General features: G+C 49.3%; 7 protein-coding genes across 7 annotated transcripts; 3 read left to right on the top strand and 4 right to left on the bottom strand.

Annotated features, from left to right (window-relative positions):
* Window positions 1-534: 534 nt before the first annotated feature.
* Aud_005779 (Zn(II)2Cys6 transcription factor) lies at window positions 535-2,806 on the bottom strand (the record flags this gene model as incomplete). The annotated part of the gene is made up of 4 exons (XM_043290697.1): window positions 535-925; window positions 978-1,142; window positions 1,202-1,893; window positions 1,946-2,806. 4 exons carry the CDS (start codon window positions 2,804-2,806, stop codon window positions 535-537), a joined length of 2,109 nt encoding a protein of 702 aa, XP_043146632.1.
* Window positions 2,807-3,687: 881 nt separating this feature from the next.
* On the bottom strand, window positions 3,688-5,436 carry Aud_005778 (putative MFS multidrug transporter; the record flags this gene model as incomplete). The annotated part of the gene is made up of 1 exon (XM_043290696.1): window positions 3,688-5,436. The coding sequence occupies one exon, from the start codon at window positions 5,434-5,436 to the stop codon at window positions 3,688-3,690; it is 1,749 nt and encodes a 582-aa protein (XP_043146631.1).
* A 1,085-nt stretch (window positions 5,437-6,521) lies between these two features.
* Window positions 6,522-7,470, top strand: Aud_005777 (type 1 glutamine amidotransferase; the record flags this gene model as incomplete). Its single annotated transcript, XM_043290695.1, has 3 exons — window positions 6,522-6,762; window positions 6,892-7,118; window positions 7,174-7,470. The coding sequence occupies 3 exons, from the start codon at window positions 6,522-6,524 to the stop codon at window positions 7,468-7,470; spliced, it is 765 nt and encodes a 254-aa protein (XP_043146630.1).
* Window positions 7,471-7,683: 213 nt separating this feature from the next.
* Window positions 7,684-8,409, bottom strand: Aud_005776 (OPI10 family protein; the record flags this gene model as incomplete). The annotated part of the gene is made up of 1 exon (XM_043290694.1): window positions 7,684-8,409. The coding sequence occupies one exon, from the start codon at window positions 8,407-8,409 to the stop codon at window positions 7,684-7,686; it is 726 nt and encodes a 241-aa protein (XP_043146629.1).
* A 413-nt stretch (window positions 8,410-8,822) lies between these two features.
* Window positions 8,823-9,840, top strand: Aud_005775 (thiamine pyrophosphokinase-related protein; the record flags this gene model as incomplete). Its single annotated transcript, XM_043290693.1, has 2 exons — window positions 8,823-8,863; window positions 8,913-9,840. The coding sequence occupies 2 exons, from the start codon at window positions 8,823-8,825 to the stop codon at window positions 9,838-9,840; spliced, it is 969 nt and encodes a 322-aa protein (XP_043146628.1).
* A 224-nt stretch (window positions 9,841-10,064) lies between these two features.
* Window positions 10,065-10,593, bottom strand: Aud_005774 (DNA-directed RNA polymerase core subunit RPB8; the record flags this gene model as incomplete). Its single annotated transcript, XM_043290692.1, has 2 exons — window positions 10,065-10,170; window positions 10,262-10,593. The coding sequence occupies 2 exons, from the start codon at window positions 10,591-10,593 to the stop codon at window positions 10,065-10,067; spliced, it is 438 nt and encodes a 145-aa protein (XP_043146627.1).
* Window positions 10,594-10,899: 306 nt separating this feature from the next.
* Window positions 10,900-12,151, top strand: Aud_005773 (elongator complex protein 4; the record flags this gene model as incomplete). Its single annotated transcript, XM_043290691.1, has 2 exons — window positions 10,900-11,371; window positions 11,442-12,151. 2 exons carry the CDS (start codon window positions 10,900-10,902, stop codon window positions 12,149-12,151), a joined length of 1,182 nt encoding a protein of 393 aa, XP_043146626.1.
* Between the last annotated feature and the right edge of the window lie 252 nt (window positions 12,152-12,403).

Genomic DNA, 12,403 nt, shown 5'->3' with positions numbered 1-12,403 from the left:
TATCGGTACCGCATGCTGGTGCGTCGATGGAGAAAGAACCAGAGACGCGAGTTCTACGGAATAAGCAAGTCTTGGCACTCTTTCATCATCCACACATCGCTTCAGACGCAATAGAGAAGATCGCAGAGGTAGGCATTACGAATAATTAGGAGAACCACCGAGAAGCAGAAGATTAGGTGAGTACATTCTGTTTTGTAGGGGTTAGATTGCCGTCTGCCCACATCAATGAAGAAGAGTAAGGGAATCATTTTTGTTTATCTCCGTCTATACAGGACATAAGGGTACTGAACCACATGAAGCCGCAAATATACACCTCCAGAACCCTAGTGTACAACAAGCAAAACACCATACATCATGACATCGGATCGCATCTTGAGAAACAATAATTGTACCAGTATTGAGAAAAGCACATCAAAGTCGAAAATCGTGGAGAAACCTTCGTGGTATCAACGTGAGAAACGCCCAGTTACTGAATCGAGGTAAACCTCCAGAAAGAAAAGCCAAAACTCCGTCCGGTCACCCCACGTATCTAAATCAGAACAAATCGTACGAGAAGTCATCTATATGATGATGAGGTGCAACATAGTATTCCTGGTAAGGATGAATTTCCATTGAGAAATCGGCATAAGCCATAATCGGATTGATGGCACCGGGTGGACATCGTAAGTCGGCCGTATCGGATGCATGCAAAGGGTTGCGACCATCGAATAGTGAGATGGTCTCGGTGGAAACAGATGGAACTTCCTGTTGATGAGGAATTTGCCAACCCCAGGCTTGCTGGAGGTCATTCCGGATATGGTCAGCGCGCCAGCCAGTCTCCTTGACGATCCTGTCGAGTATCTTTATCACTTCTTCTCGAGCCTCCTTCGTCACCAAACATTCCGCCGCAACAGCTAGAAATTGGATGGACAAGCCAGCAATGCCACTGCTCAAAGTCAGTCAAAAGCAGTTCTCAACCACTCGGGATGCCTCCATACCGATCTTTGACGTGCGCCACTATGCCACAGATATCATGCGCATGAAGCTGCTGCATGTGCTCCATTTCGGGGCTGAATTCAGATTGCGAGAGACGAAGTCTGGCGAGCATCAACCGTGACACATGGTAAAATAATCGAGCGACTATCGCGGATCGCTTGATCAACCTTTTTGAAAATGAGTCAGTGAATATGTTCTGTAGAGCAATAAAACCCAGTAGACCTACCAGATCTCAGGAAATTGTGATTTGGACCTGGTCTGCCACGGATGAAGATAGCCGACAGGCATCATGGATCGTGGTGCAGCTTTCGCCCACTGATCACACCAATCGTTGTAGGTATTCCACTCCTCCTGGAAGTGATTTGGCGAACTGTCCGATACCTGGGAATGAGATACAGAGGACCGGAAATTGGTCACTTTAGCACAGATATAGACCATACGATGAGTCCACATTTCTTCGTTGCCCGCGATGCTAGGCTCCGCAGGGTCCATAGCCATCTTTACGCCCCAGGTATCTGGATCCCAGGCCAAGGCCCAATTGTAGCGCATACAAATGAGCAGCTCCATGCCAACATTGAGCCAGAAACAGGCACCGCCCAAGCCTGGGGATCTTGCATCCCAGTGACATTCCTTGATGAGCGCTCTTGCCCCTGCAATATGATTCATGTCCTGAATCGAGCGGGAGCTCATTAATTCGTATACATTGAGGACGACAGCGGTTGTAGCACACAGTGCAGAATCACGATCTGGATCTTGCAAGGAGTGGAGTAGGTCTCGGGAAGCTATATCATGAAAGTACGTCGCCTTCTCTTCGCCGTATGCAGGGTTGACCAGATACAGGTGTCGAGCACCGCATGCCATAAACGCTTTCAGAAGCATAGGCTCCTCCAATGCGTGAAATGGCAAGATTTGGGTGAACTAGTCAAGTCAGAAGCAGGAAAGCGATGATTTACAATACAGGAGCCCTTACATGCTTGACTGCATCCATAAAATCCATCCATAGCCCAACCTCCTCGACGAAGACCCGCAACAGCAAGATGTCTTCGGGGTCGTTGAGATATACACGGTCATTCGAGTCCTTTGCTGCAACCTTCGCTGACTTGAATGGTGCGTATGAAGCACTCTGATCAGGGAAAACAGAATAATTCGTCGAGAGCGCATGACCGTCGAAGGTACCGCTTTGATCAGGCAGCGAAATCTGAGTGATTCCAAACAACGAAGGCATGCTGTCCATCGAGGATAGAGGCATCGGAGGACTTATCAGAGAGGGATATTCTGACGGCAAAGACAATTCCAATGGAGGTTCCGTTCCCGGAGGGGGATATCTCTCGGCTCCACCCACATACTCCGACGCAATGACTCTGGATTCATCCCGGAAAGTGACAGATGCGCCAGGAGGGTGAGGGATACAGTGTGGAGGCGCTACGGTCTGTGTATCAATAAAATTCAAACGAACACCACGTCTGCATATTCTCCCTGATTTGCGACAATTCTGACACCGGTGCGAAGTCTCGTCGCATTTCAGATGGCGCTCGCGACATGTCAGACAGCCCGTACGGACACGCTTCGGTTTGCCCCCAACGATCCTTTTCCGTCTTTTGCTTGATATACGTGGTGTGCTCGCCGGCGAATTCGTCGATGTTGGCACCTCACTTTCCTCGAAAAGGCTGGTATCAGGCGCATCGTCTTGGGGCGCTTGGCCGCCCAGTAGTTCAGGATCAGCAGTGTTTGAGTCGATGGTATCACCGTTCGCATTCCCCTCCCAAGAGAGTGGATCATTCGAGACGTTCCGCTTCGACTGTGGAAAGGCAGTGTTGCCGACAGAAGCCATGTCAAGTCGTGCTAAGTCGTTCGAGCACCTCCTTCACTGACCAGGAACCGTCCCAGAGCACACGAGAACGAGAATAAGAGATCTTGTATATCACCTCCATAGGATCCATACCTGGACCATTGTGTTGTAGCCACTGAGCTGAGACTCCAACGTCGTGCAGTCGCGTGGTCTAATGTCGCAAAACTGTTAGCTTGTGATAATCACCACCGGCGTCATGACAGCATAATCCTCCGGAATCTTGACTTACAGAAAACAGAGCAGAAAAATCTCCGAGTAAATTGTGTAGAGCGGATCAGTGCACAGTGCTGCTCCTGGATGAAGGTGTTGAAGCGAAGATTTGCGGGGAATGTGAGATTTGGTGACTAAACCATGGGGGCCACTTGCTTTACCCCAAGTTGATAGCGAAGGCTTATCTGATTCGGACTACCACGAAGTTTTGAACTACAGAGTGCAATGAGTCTATTGAGATGCGATAATTCAACCTAGTTATTTGGCTTTTGATGATTTTATGAATTGAACACTTTATTGCTTGAACCTAGCCTGGAACCCATTTACCATTCTATATGAGCGAGTTATGCGCATTTTTCTTCCACCCTTCGCCATTGCGTCTGGACTTCCTGAAAAAAGCCAAATTTGGTATATAAAGATTAAGAGAATACTTACTAGTCTTTGAAAAGACCAAGCCAAAGCTTTAACAGGCTCCCGGCTGACTAGGATGAGGCCTTGCTACCTAACCTAGGTAACCGGATACGAATGTGGATCATGAACATGATCGCTCCCCAGATGGCTGCGGAAAAGAAGGTCACACGGAGAGCCGCAGCATATGCCTCAATCACTGGGTTACGATTAGTATAGGTGTCTCACATGTGGCGTTGAAAGCACTAACCTTGGTGCTGATGCATTGGATCCAGGTTAGCAATAGCTTGAACCGATTTGCGGACGAGAAGAATGACGCTCTCTTTGTCGGGACCGGTCACCAGTTCGTCAAGCTGATACACAAGTGTATTCTGGAATATCCAGCTGCTCATCGCCACACCCATGACTGATCCCAGATTTCTAAAAAGGCCCAGAGTTGTCGTAGCTACAGCCTGCTCTTCCTGTGCGCTTGTAGCCAGTACGGATACCATCAGTGTGGGAAAGGAGAAGCCCTGGCCGAGACTGGACAGAGAGACACAGATCATCGCGACTAAATCAGGAGTGTCTTTACCAATCAAAGCCGCAGCACAGCCTCCGATCAAGAGGAAGAGGCCGCCAACGAGCATTGGCGGCTTGAGACGCTTGGTCCGAGTGATCAAGAAGCCGGTCGACACGCTAGAAACTGTGACAGCGAGAGTAGCAGCGACCAATCTGAGACCAGAATCGGTGGGACTTGCCAATTTTACCGCCTGGAAATACAGCGGAGCATTGAAAATCATGGTGTTGATCGAGATTGCTCCGAAGAAATTTCCAAAAATGATACTTGCACGAGGTTGCTTTGACAGGAGTGATATTGGCATCACCGCCCGTTCAACGTTCCGTTCATATCGCACAAAGACCACCGCTAGAACAATTGATAAGGCTAGCGAAGAGATGACGAGGGGGTGAGTCCATTCGAACACATTACCACCTAGGTTGAGACCCATGATCAAAGCAGTCACTGTAACTACGAGTATGAAGGACCCTGTCAAGTCGATGCTTCTGATCAATTGAGACACACTCATCCGATCCGCTTTTGCTCTCTTCAGCCCCAAGTCTGCTGGAGTTGTCCAAGCTGCGACAATGAAGTAAACGAAGATGAACGGCAGCTGCACGAGGAACGCACCTCTCCATCCCACATGATCACACAGGAAGCCACCAAAAGCAAGCCCAAGGCAGCCCCCAATTCCGAGGACGAGGTTGATGTATGACTGATACATCCCTCGGTACTCGATACGCACGAGGTCGCTAGACAAGATCATCCCCATAGAAAAAACACCACCAGCTCCAAGGCCACAGACAGCACGGGCAGCGATGAAACTTCCAATACTTTGCGCTGCTGCACACCATGCTGTGGTCACGAAGAAAATGGAAATGGCAAAAAGGTAGACCGGTCTTCGGCCGAATGTGTCTGATATGCGCCCAAAAAGTGGAAGGAAGGCTGTCGATGTCAAAAGAAAAGCGGTCGAAAGCCATGATGCAGAGTTGGAGGCATGAAAATGTGACGTGATGACGGGGTGGCTAGAAGCCATTAAGGTCGAGTCAAAGAATCCAATCAGATAACCCAATAGAATCCCGGAGAAGATGAGCCAGAAGCGCATGGGTGATACGCCAATAAATCGGGAGGCATAATCATCTTGTTCACACGTTGAGCAGTTCTTTGGGTCTGCGGAAGCGCGGCTATCCGCATTAAGCACAGGCGGAATATGCTCTAGGCTCGGTTCGATATCAGGACCCTGAGGTAAAGAACTGACTCTGGTGAGGTTGAGAAGGGCTTCCTCATCGTCGGCTGTGAAAGCAGTTGATGTTGGAACTGCGGCGCTCTCGTCTAATGCTGAATAGCTCCCCGCATCTGAGTACAAAAATGGGTGTGAAGATTTTGTCTTGAGCAGAGGTGTTGCTTCATCAATGTCAGGGCGCTCTCGCTGTGCAGACGGTGGTGTTCCGCCAGCCATTTGTAGGAGACTCTGTATAGAGAAATTGATATCAACAGTAGTGATGAAAAATGAGTAGATTAAAGTTTTTTCGCCACTGGCATAAGCTGACGGCCGGGTTCTAGAGCCTTGATGGAAAAGTTCAGCATGGCGCGGAGTCAAATGCTTCAGATCTTCAAGAAGAAGGAACTTCCAGTTTTATAAGCATGGGTTTAGCAAGAGACGCTAATGCATAGGTAGTGTTGGAGTATCTGCAGACAGGCATTATTGAAATGACTCTTACAGTACTCCACACGATCTGAGCCTAGATCGAGGTGTTGATAAGGAAGATTAACTGACTAGAGGATCTGCCGTATTTAATGACTCAACATCTTCATTATTAATATTCAACTTTGTTCCGTGTCGACTACAAATGAAGAATTGTGTACTCTATAATATCAGTTGGGGCAAGCCTTGTGGATAAGGCGCCCATTGATTACCTTACCAGTTACCCCTCCGATGGGAGGTTTCTGTCTTTTTTCAATCGAACCTATCTGACTTGATTGCCGATTGGTCTAAAATGAGTCATCCGATCATCCAATTGCATCTGCATCTGCACCCGTCGCTACTTGCAGCAATGGAAGTCCGAGTGGAACTATCTGGCTGTGCTTCTTCAAGATGATGGCTGAGATGACAAACCGTCGGGACGCGGGCTTATGTCCATCCCCGCGATGGAGAGTCACGTATTTCCAATGTCAGCCTCAACTGCCTTTGGGCAAGATTGATAGACTCAATATGACTGAGAAAAGTCCAGACATGGTCAATTCGACATTGCACAATTTCATGACAACATCGATGCCATAGTCTTGGGCAATGACGAGCATTTTCCCGGTCAGGAAAGGCGGTGTCCTTTGATAAGGGAGTGAGGGGAACTGATAAGAAATGCCGCTGTGCAGCTTAAAGACCTGTCATTTCATCATTACAAAAATAGAAAATCGTTCTTGATAGACCTGAAAAAGTGTACCTTTTTTTTTGCATTTTAGATTTCTCAGAATCTATACAGCATTGAGCCGAGATCCAAGAGCATACTATTCTTAATTCCAATTCTGCAACTCCTCAGCACAACAATGCCTTCTCCGCTGCGAATCGCCGTCCTCGAGTGCGACGCCCCGCCAGCCGATTCAAATGCAAGATATGGCGGATATCATGGTATCTTCTCGCTCCTGCTCAAACAAAGCGCGAGAGCACTGGGGCATCCAGATAAGTTAGACCCAGAAACGGGCCTCGACATTTCACGCTGGGATGTCGTATATGCACAAGAGTATCCTAGATTAGAGAATGTCGATGCAATCCTCTTGACCGGATCTAGTAAGTAGTCACATCTTGATTCACTGTGGTCTTGATCCTTGATTCTACGTCCACGAATGTCTTATTGTGCGACTGGACCATTTGGGTCCGCGTGAGTTTGTTTGTAGCCTCTCTGACTCATCCTTGCAGAGTACAACTCCTTTGATGACGACCCGTGGATTCTAAAGTTGGTGGAATATACAAAACGGGCTATAGATGATCAGCGTGTAAAGATCATAGGAGTCTGCTATGGGCATCAGATCATCGGACGTGCCCTCGGATCCAAAGTTGGCCGAAGTGATGCGGGGTGGGAGGTTGCAGTATGCGATGTGGATCTGACAGAGCAGGGAAAGACGTTGTTCGGAAAGGATAAGCTCGTAGGTCGTCCTTTCAACCATGAGGTCGAACATATCGCGATACTGACAATTACAGCACATTCAACAAATGCATCGCGACATCGTATTCGACTACCCACCGGACGTCGTTCCGCTTGGGTCTTCCCCCCGCTGCGCTATACAGGGGATGTATAGGCCTGGGCATTTTATCACTATTCAAGGTCACCCGGAATTCAGGGAAGATATTGTTTCGGAGGTTATCAAGCTACGGATGTCAACGGGTATCTTCTCCAAAGAACAAGGCGAGGATGCACTGAGTCGAGCAGGGAAGGATCATGATGGTGTTGCCATTGGCGTTGCTTTCCTGAAGTTCTTGCTCGGAGATATTCAATAGATCTCGCAGTGTGGATAGTAGCGTTGAGCATGTCAAAGATATAGACTTTTTTTTTTTTTTTTTTTTTTTTTTTTTTTTTTGAATCACTACTGGTCAATTTCATTGCTTCAAGACTTCGCACGGTATGGTCAAACATGCTCTGCATGGTCAAATCACCCATGAAACGAAGGTCTGTCAACCCCAAACTTCTCACATAACCGTAATTACCCTTCATCACCCACTAGCTCCAGGATCCTCACGCTCCAGAAATGTCGGGTCCATATCTACCCTTCGCTCAAACTTCGCCCACCAATCCTGAAAGCTCTTCAGAGACACAACCTCCTGACCTTTATTACTCGGATCGGACGACGCAAAGCTCGCCAGGAAATTGAACGCATTCCCGATGATGCGCTGCGCCAGGACCTTCGTCGTAAGGCCCTTCTGCTGTCGCTGCTCCGGTGACTGACGCACGAGATCTGTCGACGTCCCCGAGGGGGCCGTCTCTGCCTCGAGCGCCGCGACTTGCGGCGCAACAGTCTGGACCGGCTCGATCGAAATACCCAGCGTTACCAAACCGTTCGTTGGCACGGCACCGGCACCACCACCGGTGCCTTCGTCTAGCATCTCATCCTGTTCTTCGGCTTCTGAGCGGCGGGGCGGTGTTGGTGAGGAGCCGCCTTGAACCTTGAAGATTGCGGAGGGTTTCTCGTTGGCTAATGCGCCGATGAACCGGAACTGTGGGCCATTGGGTGAAGGGGTGGATTCGGGTAATTGAATGTAGATTGCTGCGGCGGTGTCTTGCGGGAGAACCGTGCCCGGCAAGAAGAACACGACGACTTCTGTGAAGGGAGGGTTGAAAGGGAATGTGAAGGCGAATTTCGTGGCCTGGCCATTGGGCTGTGCATCTACCGCAACAATGTCTGTTAGGCAGGGCCTGCCGGGGACAATAACGGAGAACATGGCGGGGGAGGGAACAGCGGTAGGGAACGACTGGGGGTCGGGTTATGTATGGTGCTGACGTATGAAAGGCAAGTAGAAGGGTATCAGAAGTGATAATTAATCGTAAACAGCCGTGTCAAGCCACCGGCTCAAGGATGATATGTGGCATTCTGGTTGATCTCCTAGCTTTGCTGCCAGAGCTATGAAATCCACTCGATGATGGAACCTCCGAGAAAGACTGCGAGTGACGAAATGCCCTTATCGATAAGGGTTTGTGGCTTAGCGTGCCGCATATACGACAAGGCAGACAGTGTAGATTAGATACTCTCAGCCTGATTCCGGCAAGATTGTATATAACGCCGGATATTTTCATTATTGGCAAAGATTGTACATAGTTATCTGCTTTGATTTCATCATATTATTATACACGCACAATGGGAAAGTCATATCTCGAATTGGTGAACGAATGCGACAAGTATTACATCTTTGCGCAGCCCCTTTACAATTGTTCTAATTCTTGACAGATTCCCATACTACGAGGATGATCCATCGTTCTATGCAGCCCACTTGAAGAATTTCCACACTTTCAAAGTAAGCGGGTGTGACGCGGTGCTCGGGTACATCCTCAATTCCGTGGTGGAAAAGTTCTACTGGCCAGAGGATTGCTGGACGGTCGACTCTACAAGTCAAACAGTCACTCTCGTTACCCCTCCAAATGCGACAGCCGACCAACGAAGCCAATTGGTTGCCAGGACTCTCCGTGAAGTAGTCAAGAGGGGAATCTTTGACATATTGAAAGGATGGCGCAATGAGCTCTACCCTGTCTACGGTCCAGGCGGGGAGTTCCTGTTGGAAATGGAACGGAGCGCGAGTCCGCTTTTCGGCATCGTCTCATATGGTATACACTGCACTTGCTACGTTGAAGACGAAGATGGACTACGCATCTGGGTCCCGAGACGGTCTTGGACGAAGCAAACATACCCTGGAATGCTGGACAACACCGTGGCGGGCGGAATGAGCACCAAAGAGAAGCCTTTTGAGTGTTTGGTCCGCGAGGCGATGGAAGAGGCGTCTCTTCCCGAAGATGTCGTCAGGCAAAACGCCCGCTCCGTTGGGTGTGTCACATATGTCTATGTTCGTGAAGCGCGGGCTGGAGGCGAAACCGACCTGCTGCAGCCTGAGGTTGAATACGTCTACGATATCAAACTCAGCACTGACGTTATTCCGAAGCCCTGCGATTCAGAGGTCGAGGAGTTCAACCTATACACTATCGAGGAGACCAAGACCGCACTGGCAAACGGTGAATTCAAGCCCAATTGCGCCGTTGTATTGATAGATTTCTTCATCAGACATGGGATCCTGACGCCCGAAAACGAGCCCGATTACCTGGAGATTGTCGCAAGGATTCACCGTCGCCTTGAGTACCCAACAGTATCGCACGCCGCGAGGTAGGTATAATGCCGCCGGAAATTGCGCGAGCTGGAGACACAAATAGGTAGAGATATTTGCGTCATGTTAAGTTCTTCTGTTTCATTTGATATACCCAATCTCCAATCAAACGCCGGCGCTGCAACCCAAAATGAAGAATGCAAATTCAACTTTTTCTGCCAAGCTTAAAAGCGAAATGCTCGCAATGTTTCGGAGACACAATAAGTTGACGGAAAGTGTCCTTCCTTCTATTTCTTGAGGAGCAGATACACGTAATCAATGCGTAGAGGAGCCAGCTTCTTGTAAGGCCCTTCGAGGTAAAGCAACAGTCCTCCAAAGGAGACAAAAACAGCCCTGTATGCACAAATAATCAGTAAATGCCAGGTGCACTAAAGAAAGATCTTCAGGCAAAACACAGGGCATGCGGCAGGGAACTGAGTCTTACATGTTGCCCTGGGTCGCTGCTTCCTCAAACCGATAGACCTTGCCATGGCAGACATAGTCATAGTCATTCGCCAATGTCTGCTCACCGGCTCCTACTTCTCTCCAGCTGGCCTTTGCCCCTGTAGCCTCCTTGCCGTCCAGGGAAAGTGTTGAAGCAAGTGCCATAGAAACCGACTCGCCAACCGCGCAGGGGTACAGCTCGCTGTTGATATCAAGAGTAAATGTGGTCATGGAATCGGAGGAGGTGCAGGTCAGACGAGAAACGCGATCATATTTCTGCGAATTGATCGCAGTGATCGTGAAGGTATCTTCGAAAAGAAGCGGATCCGACATGATTGCGACCGAACGATCTGAATGAGACTCGATGAGAAATTGTCAAAAAGACGTGTGTAAAGAGCGAATATATCGACGTAGCCCTGGTATTAACGAATAAAGAGAGGCCAGGGGGTCGTGTGAATGTCGATTGTTGCAAGGAACTGGCGAAGCGGTCTTGAAATCGGAGAATTGAACGGCAGCTTTTTTTGCTCAACTTTTAGCGTAACTCCGTACCGCCGCTTTAGTTCCCTCCAGAAGCTGCCCCGCAACAAATTCTCAAGAGAGCTTCGAGCTCCCAAAAACCAACAACAACCATTGCACAAAATGTCCTTTCGCAAGCGCAATATAGGCTTGTCGGGAGCCGCTGACCGCACCTCGATTGCCAATACTTCTGCGCAGGCGCCGCAAGCCACCCCCACTACAGAGTCGCATCCCGGTGTCCGTCCATCCCCCGACGATGGGCGACCAACTACTTCGACAGGCACACGATCGCTTGATAACCTTCTGGCGGGGCACGGAGGGCTTCCTATTGGGAAAATTCTTTTAATTGAAGAGAATGGGACTACAGATTTTGCGGGTGCACTGCTACGATATTATGCAGCTGAAGGTGTGGTGCAAGACCAAAAGGTTCACGTCATTGGAATGCCAGAACAATGGGGTAGAAGTCTCCCAGGTTTAATAGGTCCAGCAGACGCGCTGGACGACAAGTCCGATAAAAAAAAGAGCGAGCGCATGAAAATTGCTTGGCGCTATGAGCGTTTGGGAGAATTCGGTGCTGGAGTGGCGGGGTCCCGAGGTATGCATTGTCAACGAATGCGCCTCCCAGCGTCCAAATTTGTAAAGTGAAATTGTACTAACAGAAGTAGCTCCTGCTGTTTCAGGAGAACAGAATCCAACGGCCGGTGATATGAACAAGCAAGAGGCCTTCTGTCACGCCTTTGACCTCACAAAGCGTCTCACCCACCCTTCCATATCGAACTTGACCTACATACCCCTCATGCCGTCAAATGAACCCTTGTTCACCTCGATTTACAAGCGTCTTCAGGCGGCAATTGCTTCGAATCACCCAAACACAGTACATCGTATCGTCATTCCATCCTTACTCAATCCTACGATCTATCCACCCGAAGTCAGCCAGCCAGACCATGTTCTGCCCTTTCTCCATGCACTGAGAGCATTGATGAGCACCCAAGGTCACCGCATCACGGCAATGATCACTGTTCCTTTGTCTCTTTTCCCGCGCTCGTCAGGACTGGTGCGATGGATGGAGATAATCAGCGACGGAGTCATCGAACTTTGTCCTTTTCCCCATTCGTCGGATGCCCTCGCAACATCTGGGGCTGCGACATCACAGGAGGAGCCACCACAAGGCATGCTCAAGACCCATAAATTGCCAGTGCTTCACGAGCGCGGCGGCGGAAGTGATCAGAACGTCGGACAAGACTGGGCCTTCACCCTAAGCAGACGAAGATTCGAGATCAAGCCTTTCAGCCTACCACCTGCTGAAGGCGACAAAGAGGCACAAGATGCTGCGGTACCCGGCGGGATGCCGAAGAAAGCGGACCTTGAATTCTGATTGAATGTTCACAAAGCTGCAAGATTATACTCGCAGATCTTGCTCACTACTCTTCATAGTCTGGCTGCACCAACATATTGTCCAGCTCAATTTGTTCGGACATAGAGGAGCCAGTGTTGACCATAGTTTGGAGATAATGCCTGTCATAGGCATCAAGTCCAGGCCTTACGGAGACTCCTGGGAAATAGGAGACAAGGCGACTCCGGCGAATCGCTGTGATACTGAGCCACCCTTATATAGTCAGCGCTGGGG

This window comes from Aspergillus udagawae (genome assembly GCF_001078395.1).
Source record: "Aspergillus udagawae IFM 46973 DNA, scaffold_4, whole genome shotgun sequence".
In the NCBI taxonomy this organism is placed as follows: Eukaryota; Fungi; Ascomycota; class Eurotiomycetes; order Eurotiales; family Aspergillaceae; genus Aspergillus; species Aspergillus udagawae.
Note: the sequence above shows the minus strand (reverse complement) of the source record. Positions and strands in the feature narration are given on the sequence as shown.